General features: G+C 46.3%; 6 protein-coding genes across 6 annotated transcripts; 3 read left to right on the forward strand and 3 right to left on the reverse strand.

The window, feature by feature from the left end:
- Positions 1-105: 105 nt before the first annotated feature.
- GLAREA_02083 (ARM repeat-containing protein) lies at positions 106-8,031 on the forward strand (the record flags this gene model as incomplete). The annotated part of the gene is made up of 2 exons (XM_008089299.1): positions 106-1,499; positions 1,548-8,031. The coding sequence occupies 2 exons, from the start codon at positions 106-108 to the stop codon at positions 8,029-8,031; spliced, it is 7,878 nt and encodes a 2,625-aa protein (XP_008087490.1).
- Positions 8,032-8,364: 333 nt separating this feature from the next.
- Positions 8,365-9,082, reverse strand: GLAREA_02084 (uncharacterized protein; the record flags this gene model as incomplete). Its single annotated transcript, XM_008089300.1, has 2 exons — positions 8,365-8,628; positions 8,681-9,082. 2 exons carry the CDS (start codon positions 9,080-9,082, stop codon positions 8,365-8,367), a joined length of 666 nt encoding a protein of 221 aa, XP_008087491.1.
- A 472-nt stretch (positions 9,083-9,554) lies between these two features.
- On the forward strand, positions 9,555-12,419 carry GLAREA_02085 (Cullin repeat-like protein; the record flags this gene model as incomplete). Its single annotated transcript, XM_008089301.1, has 3 exons — positions 9,555-9,599; positions 9,880-12,194; positions 12,245-12,419. 3 exons carry the CDS (start codon positions 9,555-9,557, stop codon positions 12,417-12,419), a joined length of 2,535 nt encoding a protein of 844 aa, XP_008087492.1.
- Positions 12,420-13,078: 659 nt separating this feature from the next.
- Positions 13,079-13,584, reverse strand: GLAREA_02086 (uncharacterized protein; the record flags this gene model as incomplete). Its single annotated transcript, XM_008089302.1, has 3 exons — positions 13,079-13,128; positions 13,178-13,291; positions 13,392-13,584. The coding sequence occupies 3 exons, from the start codon at positions 13,582-13,584 to the stop codon at positions 13,079-13,081; spliced, it is 357 nt and encodes a 118-aa protein (XP_008087493.1).
- Positions 13,585-13,992: 408 nt separating this feature from the next.
- GLAREA_02087 (uncharacterized protein) lies at positions 13,993-17,179 on the reverse strand (the record flags this gene model as incomplete). The annotated part of the gene is made up of 3 exons (XM_008089303.1): positions 13,993-15,589; positions 15,691-16,090; positions 16,138-17,179. The coding sequence occupies 3 exons, from the start codon at positions 17,177-17,179 to the stop codon at positions 13,993-13,995; spliced, it is 3,039 nt and encodes a 1,012-aa protein (XP_008087494.1).
- A 505-nt stretch (positions 17,180-17,684) lies between these two features.
- GLAREA_02088 (uncharacterized protein) lies at positions 17,685-21,390 on the forward strand (the record flags this gene model as incomplete). The annotated part of the gene is made up of 5 exons (XM_008089304.1): positions 17,685-17,999; positions 18,084-18,214; positions 18,372-19,024; positions 19,124-20,907; positions 20,956-21,390. 5 exons carry the CDS (start codon positions 17,685-17,687, stop codon positions 21,388-21,390), a joined length of 3,318 nt encoding a protein of 1,105 aa, XP_008087495.1.
- Positions 21,391-21,662: the final 272 nt, after the last annotated feature.

Here is a 21,662-nt window from a genome sequence, read left to right on the forward strand (position 1 = left end):
TAGGTTCCCTCACCGCCCTCGATAAGTGGTAGAGTGATGGATTTTGGATCGCAGAGAGAGCTTGCTCGAATCTATTCGACTTCAAGATACTACAACTTGCCCACTATGCCGGCAACCAGCTCAGGTCGGATCGTGAAGGTGCGCAAATCGAAAGGGGGAACGCTTCACCAGAAGAATCACCGATGGGAATCATTTACTACGAAAATATCTAAACTTAATTCTCTTGATCCCATACGCAGAGTGCGCCGACAAGACCTCGATAGCGAAGACCTTAAAACCACGACTTCATACTTCAAATCAGGATTAGAAAAATGGGGGGAACTCAATATGTCCGAGGCTTTTGTCGAATTCACGAACGAAGTGCTACCAATGTGCGATTCTTTACCACAAATTCTACACTTCGAGGACCAGATTATGGACATCATCGTAACATACATGGAGAAGCGGGAAAGAGAATCTCTGGAGCCACTGTTAGAATTGGTTACCGACTTTGCGCATGATTTAGGGTCTAGGTTCGAAAAATACTATGCGAAGACATTAGAATTGGTTGCATCTATCGCTGGCACCCCCCAAGATGTGGCGGTTATTGAGTGGAGTTTCACATGCCTTGCCTTTATGTTCAAATATCTTTCGAAGCTATTGGTTCCAGACCTACGTCCAACCTACGATTTAATGGCACCTTTGCTTGGAAAACGGCGCCAACAGCATCACATTGCACGTTTTGCCGCAGAAGCGCTGAGCTACCTCGTCAAGAAAGCTGGAGCTCCCGCGCACAGGGACAAAGCCCTTCCCTTGATAGTCAAGCATGCGAAAGACGACTTGCGCAGTATGGCTGGTACGAAGGAGTTCGGTCTTTATTACCATGGAGTTATGACACTTTTTGCAGAAGCTATGAAGGGGAATGGACTTACTATACATACCTCGGGCCCAGCAATACTAAACTCCTTGTTTTCATCATTAGACGAAAATGACTGGAATTCCGATGCTACCTCGCCATGGTTAGATGTTGTGTCTGGAGTTCTCATCAGTATGGTTCATCATACTAGCTCAAACACTTTTAAAGATATCTTGGACACAGTCGTGGTGTATGCAACAACGGCACTTGAGGAGTTCGCAGTGTCTCCCGACAAGAGCAATCTGTGCCGGGTTTTGTACTCTAGTAGATGCTTAGGTATTGCCTGCGGTGTTAGAAAAGGGACCCGAGTGGCAGGCTGGCCCAAAATTTTAAAAACCATGGCGGATATTCTACGAGCTGTCTCTAAAAACTACAAGCTTGTTGGTGCGATCCAGTCAAAGGAAATCGTCTGGAAATACCTTGTACTAAGCGTTTCGATTTTATTACAATACGCGCCAATGGATGCCATCATCCCGTTCATTTCGCCCTTTCTCGACTCGTTGACAAAGGATCCGTTGGCTGAATGGTTCTTGACCTTCTCCTCTTATTTTTCGGAAGTCGACTCTGAACGATTCCGTTCAATAGTACTGCCATATTTCCAGAGGTATGGACATGCTCTGTAAAGTACTGTATTCATGCTAATTTATTTTAGATTTGTGATTGCTCACTGGTCAGACGCCGAGAACGGGGATACACTCTCCGTATTGCTGCCCAAAATGGTGTCTTCAGGAGTTCTTCCAAGCCGGTATGGTAAAGAGGGATTTGTATTGCCTCAGTCCTGGCAAGATCAAATTGTCAGCAAGTTTGAAAAATTGGAAGTTTCGCCCTTTCCTGAACAGGCTTCGTCAGCTTCAAAAGACAGAAGCCCCACGACCTGGCATGATCGATGCTTGCCGAAGTACAATGCACTCTTAGACATTTTAAACTGTACAGTTGTACACCCGTCAACCAATGCTAGGATCTCTGAAATTCTCCTCCGAAAGCTCAAGTTATCTCTAAGACCATCCTCCTCGCTTGCCCCGGAAGAGGCAAATTTCATAGTTGGAAGGGGCTTCAGTGCGTTCTCTAGAATGAGCAAGGGAGCTGGCGAGGTCGATCGAGCACTGGAACCACTACTTCGAGCAGCGGCTCCTAGATATGCGCGTTTGCCCGATTTCTTAGAAGCCATGTACGACTACGAAACTAGCCTCAAGCGCTCGCCAAAATCGACCTCTGGATCATTGCATACTTCTCCGCAATCCGACGCAGATGCAGATTTATTCGTCACCTCTCTTGTTGCTAATCTCTCAACTGATTCACATCAACTGAGGCTGTTGTCTCTCCGTCTATTGGACCATATTTATACTCTAGAACACGAGTCGAATTCTGAAGCTCTTTCCGTCATGATAATGGTAGAACAAACGCCATTAGATTTACAAACATCACGTTCTGCATCTATGCACATACGTAAGCTATCAATACTATATCCCTCACAGGCGGCGGGATCTTGGATGAAAGATGCCATTCCATCGTTCTGCTTTGGTATGCTTACTGTGAAATTTGCTCAAATATGGGAGGATGCCTGCCTGTCTCTGAAGCAGATCTCGGAATCAAAAGATGGTGAAGCTGCGGTCGCCAAGCTGGCCTTTAAATGGCTAGAATCACCTTCAATGACTTGGGACGGATCAGCTAGAGATGTGGAGCAACCTCGCAACAATGGTTTGACAGATTTTGAATGTTCGAACCTGACTAATTTGGATAAGATAGCCATGGCATCTTTATCTGCCGTGGACCACGCGCGAGATACGATGTTACGGCAATTCGAAACTGCGCAGCAGCTAGTAGCAGCAGAGCCTACGACAGCCAGGTCACAAGCTCTGAGAGTGCTCTCCGTTGTCCCTAGTGTGGCGGAAAGAAGATCAAGAGAGTTGATACCTATGTTTCTATCTTGGTCTGGGGTGTCAGCTGAGAAGTCTGACTTAGAGAACGACAGTCCCGAGCCCGTTGCCAGTGGATGGTCCAGAAAAGATCAAAAGTCACAACTTGATTTGCTTGCCTTGTTTGTTAATCCAAAGTCATTGTACAGGTCAGAAGATGTCAGAGAATCTCTACTTCAACTCCTCGCCAATGGAGATATCGATATTCAGAAGTCGGCTCTGAAAGCACTTTTTACATGGAAAAATCAAAGCATTAAGCCTTACGAAGAGAATCTTTTAAACCTCTTGGATGAAGCACGCTTCAAGGATGAGCTCGCAATTCTTTTTCAAGGCCAAACGCTAATTCAGCCCGAGCATCGCGACGATCTGATGCCAATATTGCTGAGAATTCTCTATGGTCGTTCTATCTCCCGGAAAGGTGCTGGCAGTGGGAAGCAAGGGTTAGAAGCCAGAAGATTAACGGTGCTGCGAAACTTGAGTGTCGCTGATGTGGAGTTGTTCCTTGACATCGCTCTTGACCAGCTTAAGGACCTTAGCATTCTTGAAAATGGCATTGTCCAATCGTCTGTGTTTGATACGGAGCTGTTGAACGTCCGACGACAGGTCGGTATTGTCAACATGCTCGAGGGAGTATTGAAAGAACTCGGCACCAAAATATCACCGTTCGCAAGCAAGCTTGTCAACACAACCCTCTATTGCACAATATATGCGAGCCGCCGTCTGTTCGACAGAGCCGACGATGATGTCGACGATGACGGTCAGCTTAGTCAAACATCATTGCTCAAAGTCGTGCGTCAGACGGGCTTGAAGTGCTTGCTCCAGATTTTTACGGCCGCTCCTGAATTTGACTGGACACACTATTTGGACTGCATTATCGAGGACATTGTCCTTCCCAGACTCGATAAGCTGCCGATAGAGACCGCTCAGAGCGTTGCAGCGCTTCTGCGGTTACTAGGTACATGGTCTTCTTCCGCGAGAACTATCATGTTTCTTGGCCGTGAACCTACGATAGTTCCCAAGATTGCAGACTGCTTGGCTCCCCAGAAATCTAAGGACGAAGTGAAATTGTTCGTCTTGGCTATCTTCAGAAATATTGTCAGGTTGGCTAGGGAGAACGAAAATGAAGAACTAGGTGGCAGAATTAAATCGGAACTTCTAGCCCCCAACATAGATCATATTCTGACACAGGTCGGAGGAATTTTGCGGGAGCAACAAGATCTGAGCAAGGACCTGCTCGAGAGCTGTGTCGAAACCGTTTCTGAGCTTGCACCGTTTGTGGCCACTTCATCTCAAGCCCATAACCTGGTTGGCGTGTCAGTCTTCCTTCTCGACCAGCCCTCTCGCCGAGTCAGCCCCGCAACCAAAGGTCGTCTCTTGCTAGTTCTCGAGCACTTTGTTCCTCTCTACGACCTGCAAAATGATGATGAGCTAAAGGACAAAGTTTACAACACAGTCACTTCACTTTTCGGTTTCTTCAAGGACAAGGCTAGTAGAGAAGTTTTGTCTCGAGTATTAATGGTTTATGCCGAAAACGACCCGGTTCTGGGCGAGATTGCGACCATATGTATTGATCTCAATTCTTTCCTGGTAGGACGACTAGATGAGCCCGACTACGACCGACGACTAAAGGCCTTCAATGTCATCAACAGTGAGAAGGGTGCATTTCTTACTGCGCACCAGTGGATACCACTGCTCTACAACATGCTGTATTATATACGCCACGATGAAGAGTTTGGGATTCTGTCGTCAAATTCCTCTGATGGAATTTGTCAATTCATTAACGCAGCTGGCAAGGCTGCAGAATTAGAAGTGAGCTCCTTCAAGAGATTATTATCAACCGTCTTAATTCCTGCCATCTACCTTGGCGCGCGTGAACCATCAGAGGTTATTCGACGAGAATACCTGAAAGTGATGGCACATCTCGTTCGAACGTTTCCTACGTGGAGCGAGGTAAACGACATGCATGGCCTTCTTGCAGGCGAGGATGAACTAGAATCTTCCTTCTTCAATAACATCCTTACTGCGGGAAAAGGACGCCAGTCGAGTGCATTGGGTCAGCTATCCACTGCTGCGGAGAAAGGCGAAATTGGGGGAAAGAACATGAGTCATTTCTTTATCCCTCTAATTGAGCATTTCATCTTTGACCGTGCAGAGGGGAACGATGCCCACAATCTTGCCGCAGAAGCTACCGCGACGGTTGGTGTCATCTCCAGATCCCTTGAATGGCCTCAATACAGGGCAATGCTTAGAAGGTTCATTGGTTATGTCCGAGCCAAACCTGACCTCGAGAAGCAAGTCATCAGATTGCTCGGGAAAGTCATCGACGCCTTGGCGACTGCAGCAGAAGAATCGGACCTCGAAGGACAGATTCCTGGAAATAGAAGTACGCTCTCTAGAACAATGCCCAAACAAGTCAAGCTCGCCGACGACCTCTCCACAAATATCTTGCCCTCTCTTACGTCTTACCTGCACGACAAAGACGAGTCTACCGTCAGTCTTCGTGTACCTGTTGCCATGATTATAGTGCGACTCTTGAAGCTCCTGCCTTCAGAGCAGTTGAATGAGCGTCTACCTGCTGTTCTTACGGATATATGTCACATCCTAAGAAGTAAAGCGCAAGAGTCACGGGATTTGACAAGAGATACATTGACCAAGATTTGCGTTCTTCTGGGACCATCATGTTTCGGGTTTGTCCTAAAAGAACTCCGAGGCGCCTTGGCGAGAGGATATCAATTGCATGTTCTGTCGTATACAATGCATTCAATACTCGTGGCCACGACACCAGCGTACGCTCCAGGAGATTTGGATTACTGCCTCCCTTCTATAGTTGCTATTATCATGGATGACATATTTGGCGCCACAGGCCAAGAAAAAGACGCCGAGGAATATGTGAGCAAAATGAAAGAAGTTAAGAGCAGCAAAAGTCATGATTCAATGGAGTTGGTCGCGAAAACCGCGACTCTGAGTCGTTTAACAGATTTGGTGAAGCCAATCCAGTCGTTGCTCAAGGAGAAGCTCAGTCTGAAAATGGTTCGCAAGATCGACGAGCTTTTGAATAGGATAAGTAGCGGTTTGCTGAGAAATTCGGCAGCTCAAAGCCGGGACAGTCTGGTGTTTTGCTATGAGGTTATCAAGGATGTCTACGCTGTAGCCAATACGCAAGAAAAAACAAAACCCAATTACAGACTAAGACGATATCTCATTCAGAAAGGAGCAAAACGAAGTGGAGAAAGAGGAACAAATACTATTTACACTTTCAAGTTGGTCCGCTTCGCCTTTGACGTACTTCGGTCAGTGTTGAAAAAGTACGACGACCTCCGCACATCAAGCAACTTAGCCGGATTCATTCCTATTTTGGGCGATGCCGTGGTTCAAGCGGAAGAAGAAGTCAAAGTTGCCGCTTTCCGCCTACTTACGACAGTCGTTCGCGTTCCGCTCAAGGTGGAAGCTGATGGGACCAATCTTTACCGTATTGCTGCAGGAGAGGCTACCAAATGTATTTCGGCATCTTCAAGCACCACTTCAGACCTGGCTCAAGCTTCCATTAAGATGGTTTCAGTAATTCTTCGAGACCGTCAAGATGTACCTATCAAGGATACGGCCATTGACGATCTCCTTGTCAGACTCAAGAACGACATGACCGAGCCCGAGCGTCGCCACGTTACGTTCAACTTCCTCAGAGCGGTCATGGATTCCAAAGTACAAACGGCAGTCGTTTATGATACTCTTGATTATGTAGGAACAGTGATGGTCACAAACGATGATAAGGACACTCGGGATCTTGCTAGAGGAGCATACTTCCAATTTTTGCGCGACTATCCACAGAAGAAAAGCCGATGGACGAAGCAGCTAGGGTTTGTTGTAGCGAACCTGAAGTATGAGAGAGAGGGTGGGCGATTATCTATTCTGGAGGTCATTCACCTCCTACTTTCCAAATCTTCCGAAGACTTTGTGCAGGAGGTATCCGGAACCTGTTTTGTGCCGCTAGTATTTGTTCTTGCGAATGATGATAGTGAGAAGTGCCGTATGGCAGCGGGTGAAGTCATCAAGGAAATCTTCAAGAGAGCCGACAAAGAAAGAACCACCACATTTTTAGCCCTCCTTCGATCTTGGATTCAGCAAAGCGAGAATGCATCAGTAGTAAGGCTGGCTTTCCAAGCATATGGTTTCTATATCGAGTCGCAGACTAGTGAGGGGAACGACATTGGTATGCTAACGTCTGCCATAACGGGAACTCTTAAACTGGCTGAAGACTCGAGTTCCGATTGGGAACAAATATATGCTGCCTCTCAACTCGCGATTGTACTTGTGCAAAGGTTTCCAGCGGCGATGCTAGGCCCGGAAACCAACTCACTCTGGTCCGCTGTGCATTATTGTCTGTCGTATCCACACGCATGGGTAAAATTGTCTGCAGCACGACTCGCTAGCATGTACTTTGCGGATTTTGCTCGAAACAATGTGGAAACAGAACTCGCTATTCCGTTGAAAGGCTCAGGTAGTTTGAAGCTTAAGACTGATGACATTTTGGACCTTACTAGACGCTCAGCTCATATGCTCAAGACTCCAGGCCTGACAAGTACCTTGGCGGACGAAATTGTCAAAAACCTTGTATTCCTGGGCCGGGTAGCCGCAGCAAATAATCTCAAGTGGCGCTTTGCTCAAACTGTTGAGTCCGAGGATGAAGCTGATGATGTAGCTGACGAGATTCCGGAACAGAAGACTGCGCTTTATTATTTATTTGGGCGCCTGTCGTTTATCCTCCGCCGAGAGACATCACCTCCACGTGCGCCAGCTCTTATTCCAAAAACCTCCTCACTTGCAATACTAGTTCACCTTGTGTCCAAGGTTGAAGCTACACATCTTCTGCCAGCTTTACAGACAATCCTTCTTCCACTGCATAATCTCACAGATACGTCTATTCCGGCGCCATACTCCACAGATGAATTATTCAAGACCGATTACGACACCTTGAAGAACAATGCCGAAGAATTGCTGGAAACACTTAAGAGGAAGGTTGGAACGAAAGAATTTACTGAGGCTATGTTGAAGGTCAGGCAGGGTGTGAGAGAGAGGAGGGATGCGAGACGCGGAAAGAGGAGGAGAGATGCTGTTGCTGAACCAGCTCGCTTCGGGGAGCATAAAAGGAAAAAGACTGAGAGGAAGAAGGAGAGGCGGAAGGAAAGAGGTGCTGAGCATGCGGCTAGGAGAAACGAGAACTGAGGGGATGATGATTGTAGATAGAGTGTTACGATACCATTGCGTGGCGTTTTGGAGATAAAAATGAGTGCTTGTTTGTTGCATGTATATATGGCGAGAGTCTGGGAGGCGAGAGTTTTATAGAAGATCTCTAGTAATAAACTCAAAGTTGGTATCATTCGCTTCTAATTTGGACACTCCCTAAGTGGTGTTTTACATTATCAAAATATCACATGACCGTCCTGTCTCCGTGAAGAAATGCTAGCTCCATCTCGAGTCTACACGATCGGCGTAACACTCAAGCGCAGCAAATCTCAACTCTATATTATACACACATCACATTCGTCCATCATTATACTATCGTCCAGCCATCCCAGGATCTTCCTCCACATCCTCGACGCCCTGGTCTTTGGTAGTGTTCTGCTCATTCGTCCGACCTATCTTCGCAAAATGCTCATCCAAAATCGCTTTCTGTTTAGCTTCCGTGCGGAAAGTAGTCGGGGTCGTCGTTCCATCCTCCCAGAATTCCAAGTCCCCGTCTTCACTCAGCGTTCCTTTCTTCACGAGCTGCCCGCGCTCCTTCATTAGATCTTCGATGGTCATATTTTTATCCCCGAATATCTGTTTTGTTGTTAGACGTTTTCCCATATACAACGCAAGAAGTAGAATGTACCTGTAGGTGATCACTGATGACATGTCTGTTCCGGCATTCAGGGCAGGTAATGAGAACACTGCCCCGGTGATAGCCTTGTTTGCTGATTTTGTGCGATGATCGGTGGCTACATGGGGTGCATGTGAATGTTATCCAGTACTCGGGTTTGACGGGTTTGGGTTGAAAGAACTGGTGGGTGCTATTTTCCGTGTATTGCGGCCCATGTAGTGGCCTTTTGTGTGTTGAAGCTTTTGGGGATTCGATTTTTGGTGTCTCGACTCCTGGGGGAACGCTTGATGGCGGAACATCAGAGTAGTGGCGCAAAGAGGTTACGGGTAAGAAGACACTGCGCCGCGGGGCAAGTGGTCTCAGGGGACGGCGTGTGATAGCTCTCAGAGCGGAGGATATGGTATTTGGTGGCATTGTGAATGTCTCTGTCTTGAAAATATTGTTTCTTTTGCAATACTCTAGTACTCGAGTAGCAATGAACATCCGGGTCCTAGGCGGTGTAAGAAAACTGGCAGAATACATCACAAAATATCATGCGGAACGGCTCGAAGCTTCGTTATCATGCCGAGGTTTAGCCCTCACTAGTGAAGTGCTCGAGAGCCTCGCCCCAATTCACATCTTCATAACCAGATGATTTTCCCAACGCTCACTCTTCATAACACTTTGTAATTTTTTTTGCGTGAATTCAGTTATACATGTCTGTTACTTTTGTCTTTTTCCAATATTAAATGTCTCGCACAGGATGCACGATACAACCTTGAGCTTCTTAGCCACCCTGCTCTCACCCCCACCAAGCCGAATACAAAATAGGAATCTACACACTGGGAAGTTCACAGTGAACTTTTCATGACACGACTCGGTCCCTGTGATCAGGATCTCGGACAGGATGATTTCGGGACGTGGAAGAGGAAAGATTAGGGCGCCTCGTAGGGTGAGTTATTCGTTTGTTGATGTTCACCTTCAAGTGCTTCCCTACCTCATGTACTTCCCGATCTGCCATTCTTCTGGCATTTCTACCGCTCTGTATACTCTTTCTCTTGTATCATTCCTTTAAGCAACTTTGGATTCACACGTCTGTATTCTGATGGCGGACCTTGCTTCAGACAGGGCCCTGGCTCATGCCATCTCCAACAGCATGGTAATCCCCCACACTTATTGTCACTCAGTCTTCGTGTTTCTCATCCCCATATGCTAACTGAAGTGCTTGATAGGGTGTGCTTGGTGCCCATGGCGATGGCGACGAATTCGGGGCGATGTGGGAGATCTTACGGTCGGCACTAAGAGAAATTCATGAAAAGAACGCCTCAAAACTCTCCTTCGAACAGCTATATCGCGCCTCATACAAAATTGTGCTGAAGAAGCAGGGAGACAGACTTTACGAGCATGTCAAGGAGTTCGAAGAGCAATGGTTTGCCAGCCAAGTTATGCCAGTTATCCGAAAGCTCATCACAAACAACCTGATCAATATTACACAAGGTGGAATCGCTAGCGCAACGGCGAACGAGAGAAGGTTGACAGGGGAAGAATTTTTGAAAGGACTGAAGCTGTCATGGCAAGACCATGTTACAGTCATGAATATGACGACGGATGTGTTGATGTATATGGACCGGATCTACTGCCACGACAACCGAAAGGCTTCGATATTTACAACCACTATGGGACTCTTCCGCGACCATATTCTTCGCGCGCCCCTCGCTGCGACAAGTGAGAACATGATCACTGCTGATATTCTCAATTCTGTTGTCCTGGACCAAATTGGTATGGAACGAGATGGAGACGTCATAAACAAATATCACATCCGATCATGTATGTCTATGTTAGAAAGATTATACGAGACGGATGAAGAGGCAGAGAATGACAAGCTCTACCTAACGATGTTTGAGCCCGAATTCTTGGCGAACAGCAGAACCTTTTACAAGAAAGAATGCAGCGCTTTACTTCGAGACTCAGATGCTAGCACATGGCTGCGCCAGACGAAAAAACGACTGGCGGAAGAGGCAGCACGTTGCCAAACCACCATCTCCCCGCTTACGGCACCAAAGATTGCAAAGGTTGTTGAAGAAGAAATGATTAGCGCACATCTTTCCGAGTTCCTTCAAATGGAAGGCAGTGGTATTAAAGCCATGATCAACAATGATCGTTTCGAAGATCTGGAAGCTCTTTATCAGCAAATTTCCAGGGTTGACCCGGCAAAGGTGCCGCTGAAGAAAGCGCTCCAGTCTCAAGTTGTAAGCTTGGGTATGGAAATCAATAAATCCATCACGGAAACCGATTTTACAACTGTTCAAGCCGCCCCAGAAAATGGCGAGACCGTCGAAGCAGTCGAGGGCGGAGCCAGCAAGCCTAAGCCTCCTTCAAAAAAGAGTACTATCAATGCACAAACACTTGCTGCTATCAAGTGGGTAGAGGAGGTGCTCAAGCTGAAAGACAAATTTGATGTGATGTGGGAGAACTGCTTCAAGCAGGACCTACTTTTGCAGACAGCACTCACCAAGAGCTTCGCAGACTTTATCAACATGTTTGATCGATCGTCTGAATATGTTTCGCTCTTCATTGACGAGAATTTGAAACGCGGCATCAAAGGCAAGACAGAAGCAGAAATTGACATTGTCCTAGATAAGGCAGTTATATTGATTCGATATCTTCAAGACAAAGATATGTTCGAGAGATATTACAAGAAACATCTTGCTCGACGACTGTTGATGTCGAAATCAGAAAGTGCTGATGTTGAGAAAGCTATGATTACTAGGATGAAGATGGAGATTGGAAATGCTTTTACCCAGAAGTTGGAAGGCATGTTCAAAGATATGCAAATGTCGGGCGAGCTGACAACGCAATATCGGGAGCACATTCGCAACCTTGGGGATATGGACAGGAAGAATATCGATCTCGGTGTTCAAATTCTCACTACCAACCATTGGCCCGTAGAAGCGGTAGGAGGCTCCAGGGTAGAAGCAGGGCGCGAAAAGTGTACCTGGCCCTCCGAGATCGTTACGCTGCAAGAGTCCTTCAAGGCCTTCTATCTAAAAGAGCGCAATGGTAGAGCTTTAACCTGGTTGGGCTATCTGGGTAACGCCGATGTTAAGGTTGTCTTCCCAAAAGTTTCAGGAAAAGAGGTCGGCCCATTGAGCAAGGTACGGAGACACGAACTTAATTGTTCGACCTATGCCATGCTCGTTCTACTCCAATTTAACGACCTACAAGATGGCGGCTCACTCAGCTTTGAGGAAATCCAAGAAGCCACGAATATGCCGACGCAAGAGCTTTCGCGACAGCTTTACACTCTGAGTGTTGTTCCAAAAGCTAAAGTCCTAAGCAAAACTCCAGACGATAGAACCCACCCAAAAGCTGGTGATAGGTTCTCATTCAATACCAGCTTCAGCAGCAAGGCCATCAAAATAAAGCAACCGGTAATTTCTGGTCTGGCGAACAAGGCGGAGAGTGAAGAAGAGAGGCGAGAGACCGAGGAGAAAAATGACCTATATCGGGGTCTTATCATCGACTCGGTCATTGTTCGTATTATGAAGTAAGTTCGCTAATCGATTTCCAGTTGATTAACAGCTAACAGTTTCACAGGGCACGCAAGGAACTCGCACATTCACTTCTAATCATGGAAGTCATTACACAGCTTTCCTCACGCTTCAAACCTGATGTAGCTATGATGAAGAAGCAAATCGAGAGTTTGATCGATAAAGAATACTTAATGCGTGTGGAAGAAGCGGATCAACCTACTTACCGCTATCTGGCATAGCCATAGCATCATCTCATTTGCCTATTAATTATTTAAACATTTTGTTGCAGCGACATCATAGCCTGGGAGATGAAAATTGGAGTATTCCACATAAACTACCATTGCATGGCGAACCGTGGAGTCAGGCTTGGGGGTCTGAATCTGGCGCTTGGGGTGGTTAGCTGGTTGTCTGTTACATACGGCGTGACGTGGGGTGACCGGTTGTGTTTAGGACTGGTGAGCGTTGCTTCACTTACATAGATAGATAGGAGGGATAAGCCGCTGTATGTGAGCGCTAAATGAAGAAAATGGAACAAAATACACTCTATGGTAGGATGAATATGTGTAACGGGGAAATGGCATTGATTTATATGTGATAGTATGAATCAAAAAGTCCTCGGCAAGATTCAAGGACACCCACTCGCCTCGGCGAGGTGGAAAATCAAGTTCATGCTCATCTAAAAGGATTGTGTCGTATGGCCCTAGGCAGGGAGAACCGAGTGTAAAGTTGCACGTGAGGTATCAAAGCATATGCTAATAAATCATGGCTTCTCATTCATAAGATCACGATCAGCTATCATACCAACGGCACTCCAGCCTAAAATACTATCCTCCAACGCCATCCCAACCATGCCATATCCCCTGTTCCTGTAATGCAATCCCCTCATAGTTCCACGAACCTAAAATCTCGTCTCCTTATCCTTGATAGGTACGTCACTTCCAGTGGTATCTACACGTCGTTAGTCGATAGATACGACAAGGAGGAGAGGGGGGCGTACTCTTATACTGTCCCCGAATGAAATCACTAATCTGCTCATCCTTGGCCTGTTCAACCGCAGACTCATTGTCCTGGGGTCCGGCACCCATGAATTTCTCTTGCACGAAATCGACACCTGATACACCATCATGTTAGCCTATTAACCTCTCCCACTCATCTATCAATCCATACATCCATCCATTCATCATTGTTATAAAAGGGAGAGACTTATGTACCTTTATCCAAGTAATCCTCATTCTTCTCACTCTCCTTCCCACCACCAGCAGCCTCGTTCACCTTGTTACCAATTCCGGAGAGGAAACCACCGCTTTCTTGGTTGGAAGAGGAGCCGCCTTGCGTGGTTGCTTGGTTTTGGCCCTCGCCTTGTTGTTGCTCGTTGCCGCCCATTGCTTTCTTGACGAAGTCCATGATTGTTGATTTATGAGTTTTGCTTGAGAAGTTTCTTGATTGAGTTAGATTGTACGGTATCTTGAGGAGGGATGTTTGTTATGTATTAAACAGCAAAGGGATGGAGAGGTATTTGCTTTTGATATGCCAGAGCGGGGTAGCTTTCTGCCCCACCAACGCTACGCAGCGCAGCCTGCTTTGGAGCTTTGAGAACAGGTTCAGCTGGACCAGGAACGTAGATGATGATGATACCCAATGAGAGCATGCGTTACCCGCGCCAAGCTGCATACGTCACTATGTGGAATACAACCGGGTCGAGATTCACCATACATATCATTCCGCCAATCTCACTGACTAGGTAGATAGAGATTGTTCATGCTCAACATCTCAGACATTCAAGGTTTCTTTGAATCAGTAAAAAATCCCTGGCTATATACTCCGGTGACTTTGCACCCAATTGACCCAGTCCGTAAATATCACAGCCTGCATATCCACCTCACCCCCATCCCAGCTAGTCATGCTTTCCAAATACACCTTTCCGATCTTTTTGAAGTTTTCTTTGTCGGCTTTATACACGTTACTGGCGACTAACAAACTACTTGTACTTGCTGCTCTTGCGAATCCATGAGAAGGATCTTTCGAAGCTTCGAGATGGATCGCTTTTAGCAGCTTTATCTGAGCAGATACGTCTACCGAGGTAGGGGTGGTTTTCTTTGCGGCTTTGGAGAAGGCGGTGATGATATCGCGAGCTTTGTCGGCTAGGTTTTTGGTTTTCGTCGTGCGGATGAGTTGGAGGAGAGGAAGGAGTAGACCGAATGCCAGAGGATTTGCGGCTTGTTTTTTGACGTAGATGTCTAGTAAATCTAAGATTCGAGACTTGAAATTGACAATCGTTTCTTTCGCATCCTTCTGTTCTTGTTTCTTGTTTGGGGCCTTCCTTCGCTGGGAGAATATCTCAACGAGTTTTGAGTCGAGTTCCATCATCTCCGAATCTGTCATGTCTGCATCGCTATCTGACTCTTCAGCTGCAGGATCGAGAGCGTGTGTACCAAGAGCCTTCGCGAGCGCATCGTCGAGCTTTTTGGCTTCATCATCATCTTGATCATCTGCGTTCTCGCTTTCCGCGTCGTCATCCTCATCCTCATCATCGGATTCGTCTTGGGCTTCGTCAAGGTTGGTATGAAGCTCGCCTTCTTCGCCATTCATGTCTACAACTTCGACATCCGAATCCATCTCCACATCCGAGTCTTCTTCCTCTGGTATATCTCCATCAACCTCCTGATCAAACATTTCCTGTTGACCTCGCAGATTCTCACTAGATTCTAGAACATCGGTAATGAGTTTTAAGCCTTCCGCTGTCATATCGGTCATAAAAGCGCTGAACACATGTTGAGATACCTTTCTCAGAAGCGCAGAAGGCTTTGAGATGAATGACAAGAGAAGCTCGACAAGAACGCCGGACGCATCGACGTCTTCCTCTTCTGTATCTTTATGCCGAATAAGCTTGTCGTAGCATAATTTCAGCTCTTCTAGAGTAGAAATGGCATCTGACTCCCCATCGTACAATTGAAATATAACCAAAGAGTATAAAAGAGCTAGAGCTTTGTATGGCGCGGCCTTCTCAGCACTAAGCTTGTGACTCTTCTTCAGCAATTTGTTAATAACTGAAATAGCGCTGTCTTTTGCTTTAGAGACTTCCTCTTCCATGTCAACAGCGTCGGGCTTCAGGGAAGTCGCCAGCGTACAAGGAATTAAGCCTCCATTTAGATCGGTTAAAAAGTGCGTGAATATGGATAGCAACCGACTTCGAAACAACGTTCTTGTTTTTTCCGACAATTTTGGCTCAAACCGTTCGTCTTCTGAGTAGGCCACGTTCGCTACGAAAGATACAACCGTATTGTTGACCCAAGTCAGATCCAAAGATTCATCACGGGCATCAATCTTGCGAACTATCACGAGAAGATAATCTGCGAGAAGCTGGCGCCGAGTCTCTGCCTCTTTCTGTGCTTCTGTGCTTGTACGGCTTCTGATAATCTATTAGCTATGATGTCACGACACAAGAGAGATTTGTGGTCTAGTAAGTGGCAGGGCCAAGGTACACCTCAAGCAGTAGGGGCGGTGACTTACCCATCGATTTTGACAGACAAGGTCGGCTTGACAAGGATCTTGACAATTGACTTGGCATTGTTCTCATCAACAAAACCTAACAGTTTCTCAATCGTCTTGGTTTTCGTCAGTCTATCAAAGTTGTAAGTGCCGTTCTCGGATATCAATCGTGGAAGCACAGTGGCAAGCAAAGTCGGATTGGACTCGACGGCCTGTATGAGCACATTGAGCGACTTCTCAGCGGATTTATTCAAGAACCTGTCCTCCTCCGAAACGTGATTTATTAGACATCGAACAAGATTACGACTAAAGATTGCAGGGAGAAGTTTTTCGTATTTTTGCGGGTCTTGGAACATCTTTTGGAAGAGAAGAAGTCCCCAGAATTTGCGTTCCCTAGATGCATCTTTGGAGAACAGGTTTTCTGAAATGCATTAGAAAGGTGGCCATTAGCTTTATAGAAACACTCACCATCAACAGCGACTTTCCAGAAATTCTCAAAGTCTGCTACTCCGCTATCCTCGCTACTTCGTGACCTCTCAGCAAACTGTTCTAACACGAGACTCCAGACGAAATGAAGTTTAGGGTTCCAATTTCCAGTTTGCTTCGCTTGTTTTGCCTCTTGATCCCCCTTGTCTTTTCCCTCACTCTCTTTCAGCGCTTTTGCTAGTGTCTTGAGATGTTCAAGGGGATTCCCACTATGACCCCATGGCTTCGACGGAAATTTCATATCGGGGAAGCGATTGCGAGCAGCAAGCCAAATTCCTACTCCCTCTGGAGAAGCAGCCAGTCCGATTTCGTTTAGCTTTTTGAGTGTCCGCTGTGCCTGATCTTGGTTCATTTGCTCGAATGCTTCAACGATCACCCATCCGCACTCCTCTCGAATCCATGATTTCTTTTCTTGCAGCTCAAACAGCTTATCCAGAATCGCGAACCAGCGCGCATCGTTTTCGAAGAGTATTTTCGCCCTAACGAAACTTTGCAGACCAAATAGCAGTCCCAAAAAGTGATCTTTAAACTCCTGGCCATTCAAATCGCCCTCTGGTTTCGTTTTCGCGATCAGAAATTCGAGGACCGTATCGAATGTAAGTCCAGGGTATTTCTCTTCTGACAAGTTCTTCTTTCCGAACAATTGACTCAAGAGCTCAGCTAACACAATGCTGTATCCCAATCGCGCTGCCTTGACTCCACTCGCAAGACCTCGGAATAGCCTTCTTTCAAGATGTCTTTGTAACGTCGATTCTTCGACTCCCTCACCACCCAAAAGCCCAGATATGATCGCATTCGCAGCCGCTAATCTGTCCGAGACATCCTCACTCTTGAGAATGTTGTAAAGCTCGACTTCTTTTTGTAAATCAGTTCCTCTAGGCTCGAGAAGGAACGGGCCGACATCGAGGGGTATGGTCGGTTTGGGAGTTTGCGCTGTGCCGTTAGATTTGTTCTTTTGTTGTCTTTTGGCTGCCGGAGTTGCGGCAACCGCCTCTTGCGCTTTCCGCTTGCGTTTGCTCCCCATAATGATCGTTTCGGGGGTTTCAATGTTGTTTTCTTAATGTTAGCTTTCATCCATGTATTATATTTTTTGAGGGCAGAATTAATTTCTGCCATCGCTTTTTCACCGCCTTTCTCGTCGACCTCCCTTGTGTCTCCGCCCACCTTGATGCTTGTGATTTCACACGACTTGATGCTGAGTATTGATCCCAATTACTCCTTTCGAATATATGAAAACAACATGTTTCTTGAAACCTTTCAAAACACGAGAAAATCATAAATCAACTGAAAATGCACTCACCAACACTTCATGCAGTCACGCCCTCGGCAAATGGGCGAATCTCGAGCCTGAACCCAGAATACGGGTTGTTGCATCCCGTCGCAAGGCTTCCTTCTCATACCTTCTAGCTGTCCCCCGAGAGGTCTTTCATCAACAGCAAGTGATTACGAAGATCTATATTTTGCCATTAATAGGTCGTGGCTGTGAAGTGAACCATCCTCTCCCCAGCCGATGATTCTGAACGTTCACTATGGACCCATTAAGCATCGTCGGCGTGGCAGCAAGTGTCCTGACACTTGCTGATACTGCTTTCAAACTTTCAAAGACGCTCTATTCCTTGAGTTCTGAGCTTTCTTCTGCTGCCGACGATGTCAAAGAATTGGCTGACGACCTGGAGGACTTTTCGAGCTCGCTCAAACATCTTTCGAAGCTACTAAATGATAGTCGTTCATGGTTTTCTGATGAGATCCGCCACTTGACGACTAAGATTATCCAGAAGTGCTCTAAGCTATACGAACAAATTGACAAGATGCTCATCAAACTAGGTAGTAAAGAGAAGAGTACTGTGGGTATTCAATTTTTAGCTGTTTCTACTCACTTCTGTTCAATCCCTCTTCAGCCACCAAATTCTAACTTGCTGATTCAATAGTGGAAAATGAAAGTCAAGTTTGTATATAAAGACGCGCAGATCGGGAAGTTGATGAAAAGGTTGCAAAGTATGAAATCGACCTTAGCAACTATTCTTATGAGTTTGCAAATAGAGCTAGGGATCTCGCTTCTGTGAGTTTATACAGCTTTCTTGAACTTTACTTCTGAACTCCATGCGCCTTTTTGGCGGTCTCGTTTCAAGCCCTGCCGCCACTCATCCTTGTTCACTGTCAAGAGCGCTCACCCTTCCTTTGCTCAAATCCCTATCTCATGCTAAGTCATGGGTTAGACAGTTATCTACTCCAAGTTTGTCGAGTTCAAGTCGGAGTACAAGCGATTTCGAGAAACACCTTGAACCTGGCACAGAAGAGAACCATGGTATATTTCACAATTTGATGGCTTTGCCTAGCAGTGGATTTGGACCCGGCATGACAGCTCAATTTAAGACTCAGGAAGTCACATCTACGGTCTCAAAGGCTCCCAGCACAGCTCGTCGTATGATGAGACGTCCGGATTTAATACCGAGCAAAAAGTCTTCAGCGGCGCTGCAGCGCGAACCATCTGCCAGAGGACTCACCGCGACAGCAGCTGTTTTTGAACCAAGTCGGTCCGCTCGAGTGATGGTCGAGACGCGAAGTCTGAAAACGTCTTCGTCCGTCGAGAGCTTCCAGAGCGCCTTGTCGACACAGGAACCCGTGAACAATTCTTCATCTCAAGACGTTGAAGCAATAAGAAATGTTTTGCATGCCTTTCGTACTGCTATCGATAACCTTTCTTTTTTGATCAAGCAACGTCTTACAAGTGAAAACTCTACGTGGCAGGCAGCCGAATCTCTAAAAGAGTCTTTAACATTTCAAGAAAAGAATATTGCTCAGATTCATGAAGTCAACCACAAAGGTTGTGGACGCATGTATGTTGAAATATTCAACACTTCAAAAACTTGTAAGTCTCCGACTTAGATGCACTACAAACTCCCATACCCGCGCTTCGGAGACAAATGGGTCGACCTTTAACGTTATGCACCGACGCTAACTCTACTAGACCTGTCATCTGTCGACGGCATCGCCCAGTCGGTAATGACGGACATTGCTATGGCCATACAATGGATGATACCTAGTTATGTACACTTAAAAACGTCGATGTTTACCGAATTGTTACCTTTGTCTGACTGCCATGGCAAAGAAGTCATTAATGTCATGCAAGAACTGTCCCGGATGATTAAAATTTCAGCAATGACAACAACCGCCACAAGATTCTTTAGTAATATGCCTGATAAGCCAATGTTACCACCGTCGGGACTCTACTTTGGGGGACTAATGACGCCGCGCGACGTATATGATCATGATCAAGGCGACGTTGCTGGAAAGGACGAAACTTTGGAAGATTTGTTGCGAGAGGCGGAACTGTTGAAAAAGAGTGCTCGCCTGATTGAATTAGAAACCTCCCAACAAACGGCAATCGTACCCGATCCTGAACAACTGACGCCTCGCCCAGCCGGTACAGAATTATATGGCTCAGCCGATGCGTTGCAAAGCACTGACCAGTTCCTTGACGACGTACTTTACAAGCTGGGCGGAGATTTAGAACGCGCATCTCAAGCTTTCCCACCCACTTATGACGATGTGTCTGTTTCTCAATCTACCACTCCAGAAGTCCCAGCAGTGCTAGACCAAGGCACTGATGTACCAGAAGATGATTTTTGGGCCGCTGTCCCTGTTAAGAAATCAAAGAAAGACAAGAAAAAACACAAATCACTTGCTAGTTGGGATCCTTCTCATGGGGAATCCGAAATCGTGGAATCTTCGATTCAGGACGAGGTATCTCTTTCTCAATCTACCGCCGCTGAAGTTCTAGCCCCTGGTCAAACAGTAGACTCAGTAGAAGATGAGTTCCCTTTGCCCCTATCTAAGAAGAGTAGAAAGAGAGACAAGAAAAAAGGTAAAGGGTATTCACGCTCTTGTCAGGAACCCGAAATCCCTGAGGCTTCGACTCTAGACGATGTCCCGTCGTCTCAATCCACCATCGGTGAAGGTTCGACAGTTACATACCAGCCGGTGGACCCACGAGAAAGTGTTTTTCCTCTAACAGAGTCTAAGAAGGGTAAAAAGGATAAAAAGGCTGAAAAGAAAGACCAGAAAGAGCCCGATCCGGTGTTCTCTCGTGACAACGACGCTGTTCTTGCTTCGCCCTCTGCATTCCAAGATACCATGATCACCGATGCTAGCAAAGTTTCCGGGGCTCGTTCCCTGTCATCAACCACACACGCATGGGCGCCTGTTCGAGCTTCCTTAGCCCATTACGGCGATTTATCTTCCTCCGAAGCGTCTATGGCATATGACAGAAAGGACTTTTATGGTCGACCACCGGTATCAAGACCACGAAGCTCTACGAGGTCGGCATATTTGCTTCATGGCACCCCAAACATGGGACCACCCCCCATCCTTCCGAATGGATGGCCACTCCATAAGGCGCAGCCTGATCAAAGCTTCCAATACCATTATTCTATGAATAAACCCAATTCACTTGAATTATCAGAACCCCAGACCTTCTGGTGGATAGCCTATAGAGGTCTGCAAACGAGCCGTGAGATGGGTTCTATAGTTCTCGCCACAAATCTTGGATCCCTTGGTTTTGGAACCCTAAGAAATCCAGAAATCACGACACGCTTGGCCGAAAAAGTGAAGAATCACTCGTCTCAACCCAGACAAGCAATAGAAACCTTGAAACTAAGTGATAATATCTTAAAAGTCTTGCAAATGGTGAATTCGCAGATGGGTCTCTCCCTCGCTTTAGTAGGCTGGTCTTGCGTATGGAGAGTGCTTGAAGTAAGTCCGACTCTTCTATCAAAATTGAATACTAACAGATACACACAGCTTCACGAAAATATCCTAGGAAATCTCATCGTCGTGGAGCCTCCGGAAGGGTTCCTCGAGGAGGCTCTCGTACAGACAACCGAACTCACAACTCTTATCGCGCGCTATGCCGTAATGGAAAACCTATATCTGAAGTCCCCAGATCTCTCGCTGAGACTCGACTACCGTGAATCCTTACTGGATCTTTGTAGACTAATGTTACGGTATTTTACGGATCTATTTGAGATCTACAGGGGTATCATAACACCACTCAGTCAAGGAGGGCCGAACCAAGCTGTTTTTACGCAGGAAATAAAGGATAGTTTGCTCAAGGAGTTGAGGAGAAAGTGTATAGGGCATATGGAGAAAGTTAGGGACCTTGATAAGACGTGTAGGGCTTTTAAGGTTGAAGTCGCTGCTGATGAGAGTGAGAGTGAGGGTGACTTTATCGTATAGGAAGAAGAAATCCTTGATCAAGAGAAACCCAAAAGCGATCTTCCTTTGAGACAGGAACCCAAAACAGAGGATGTGGGCACAGAAAAAGAAGAGGAGGAGTCAAGCACGAGGTTAGCTGAAGAAAAGGGGGTGTCATCCAAAGAGGTCTGAGTAAGAGAGGTCTTTGGATAAAGTAAAGCATTCACAAGAAAGAGTGATTAAGTCCTGACCCATTTGATAGTCATCTAATTCAATGAGCTCAAGTCTCTTTTTAACCAAATTAGTAAGCGTAT

Source organism: Glarea lozoyensis (assembly GCF_000409485.1).
Source record: "Glarea lozoyensis ATCC 20868 chromosome Unknown GLAREA7, whole genome shotgun sequence".
Lineage (NCBI taxonomy): Eukaryota > Fungi > Ascomycota > Leotiomycetes > Helotiales > Helotiaceae > Glarea > Glarea lozoyensis.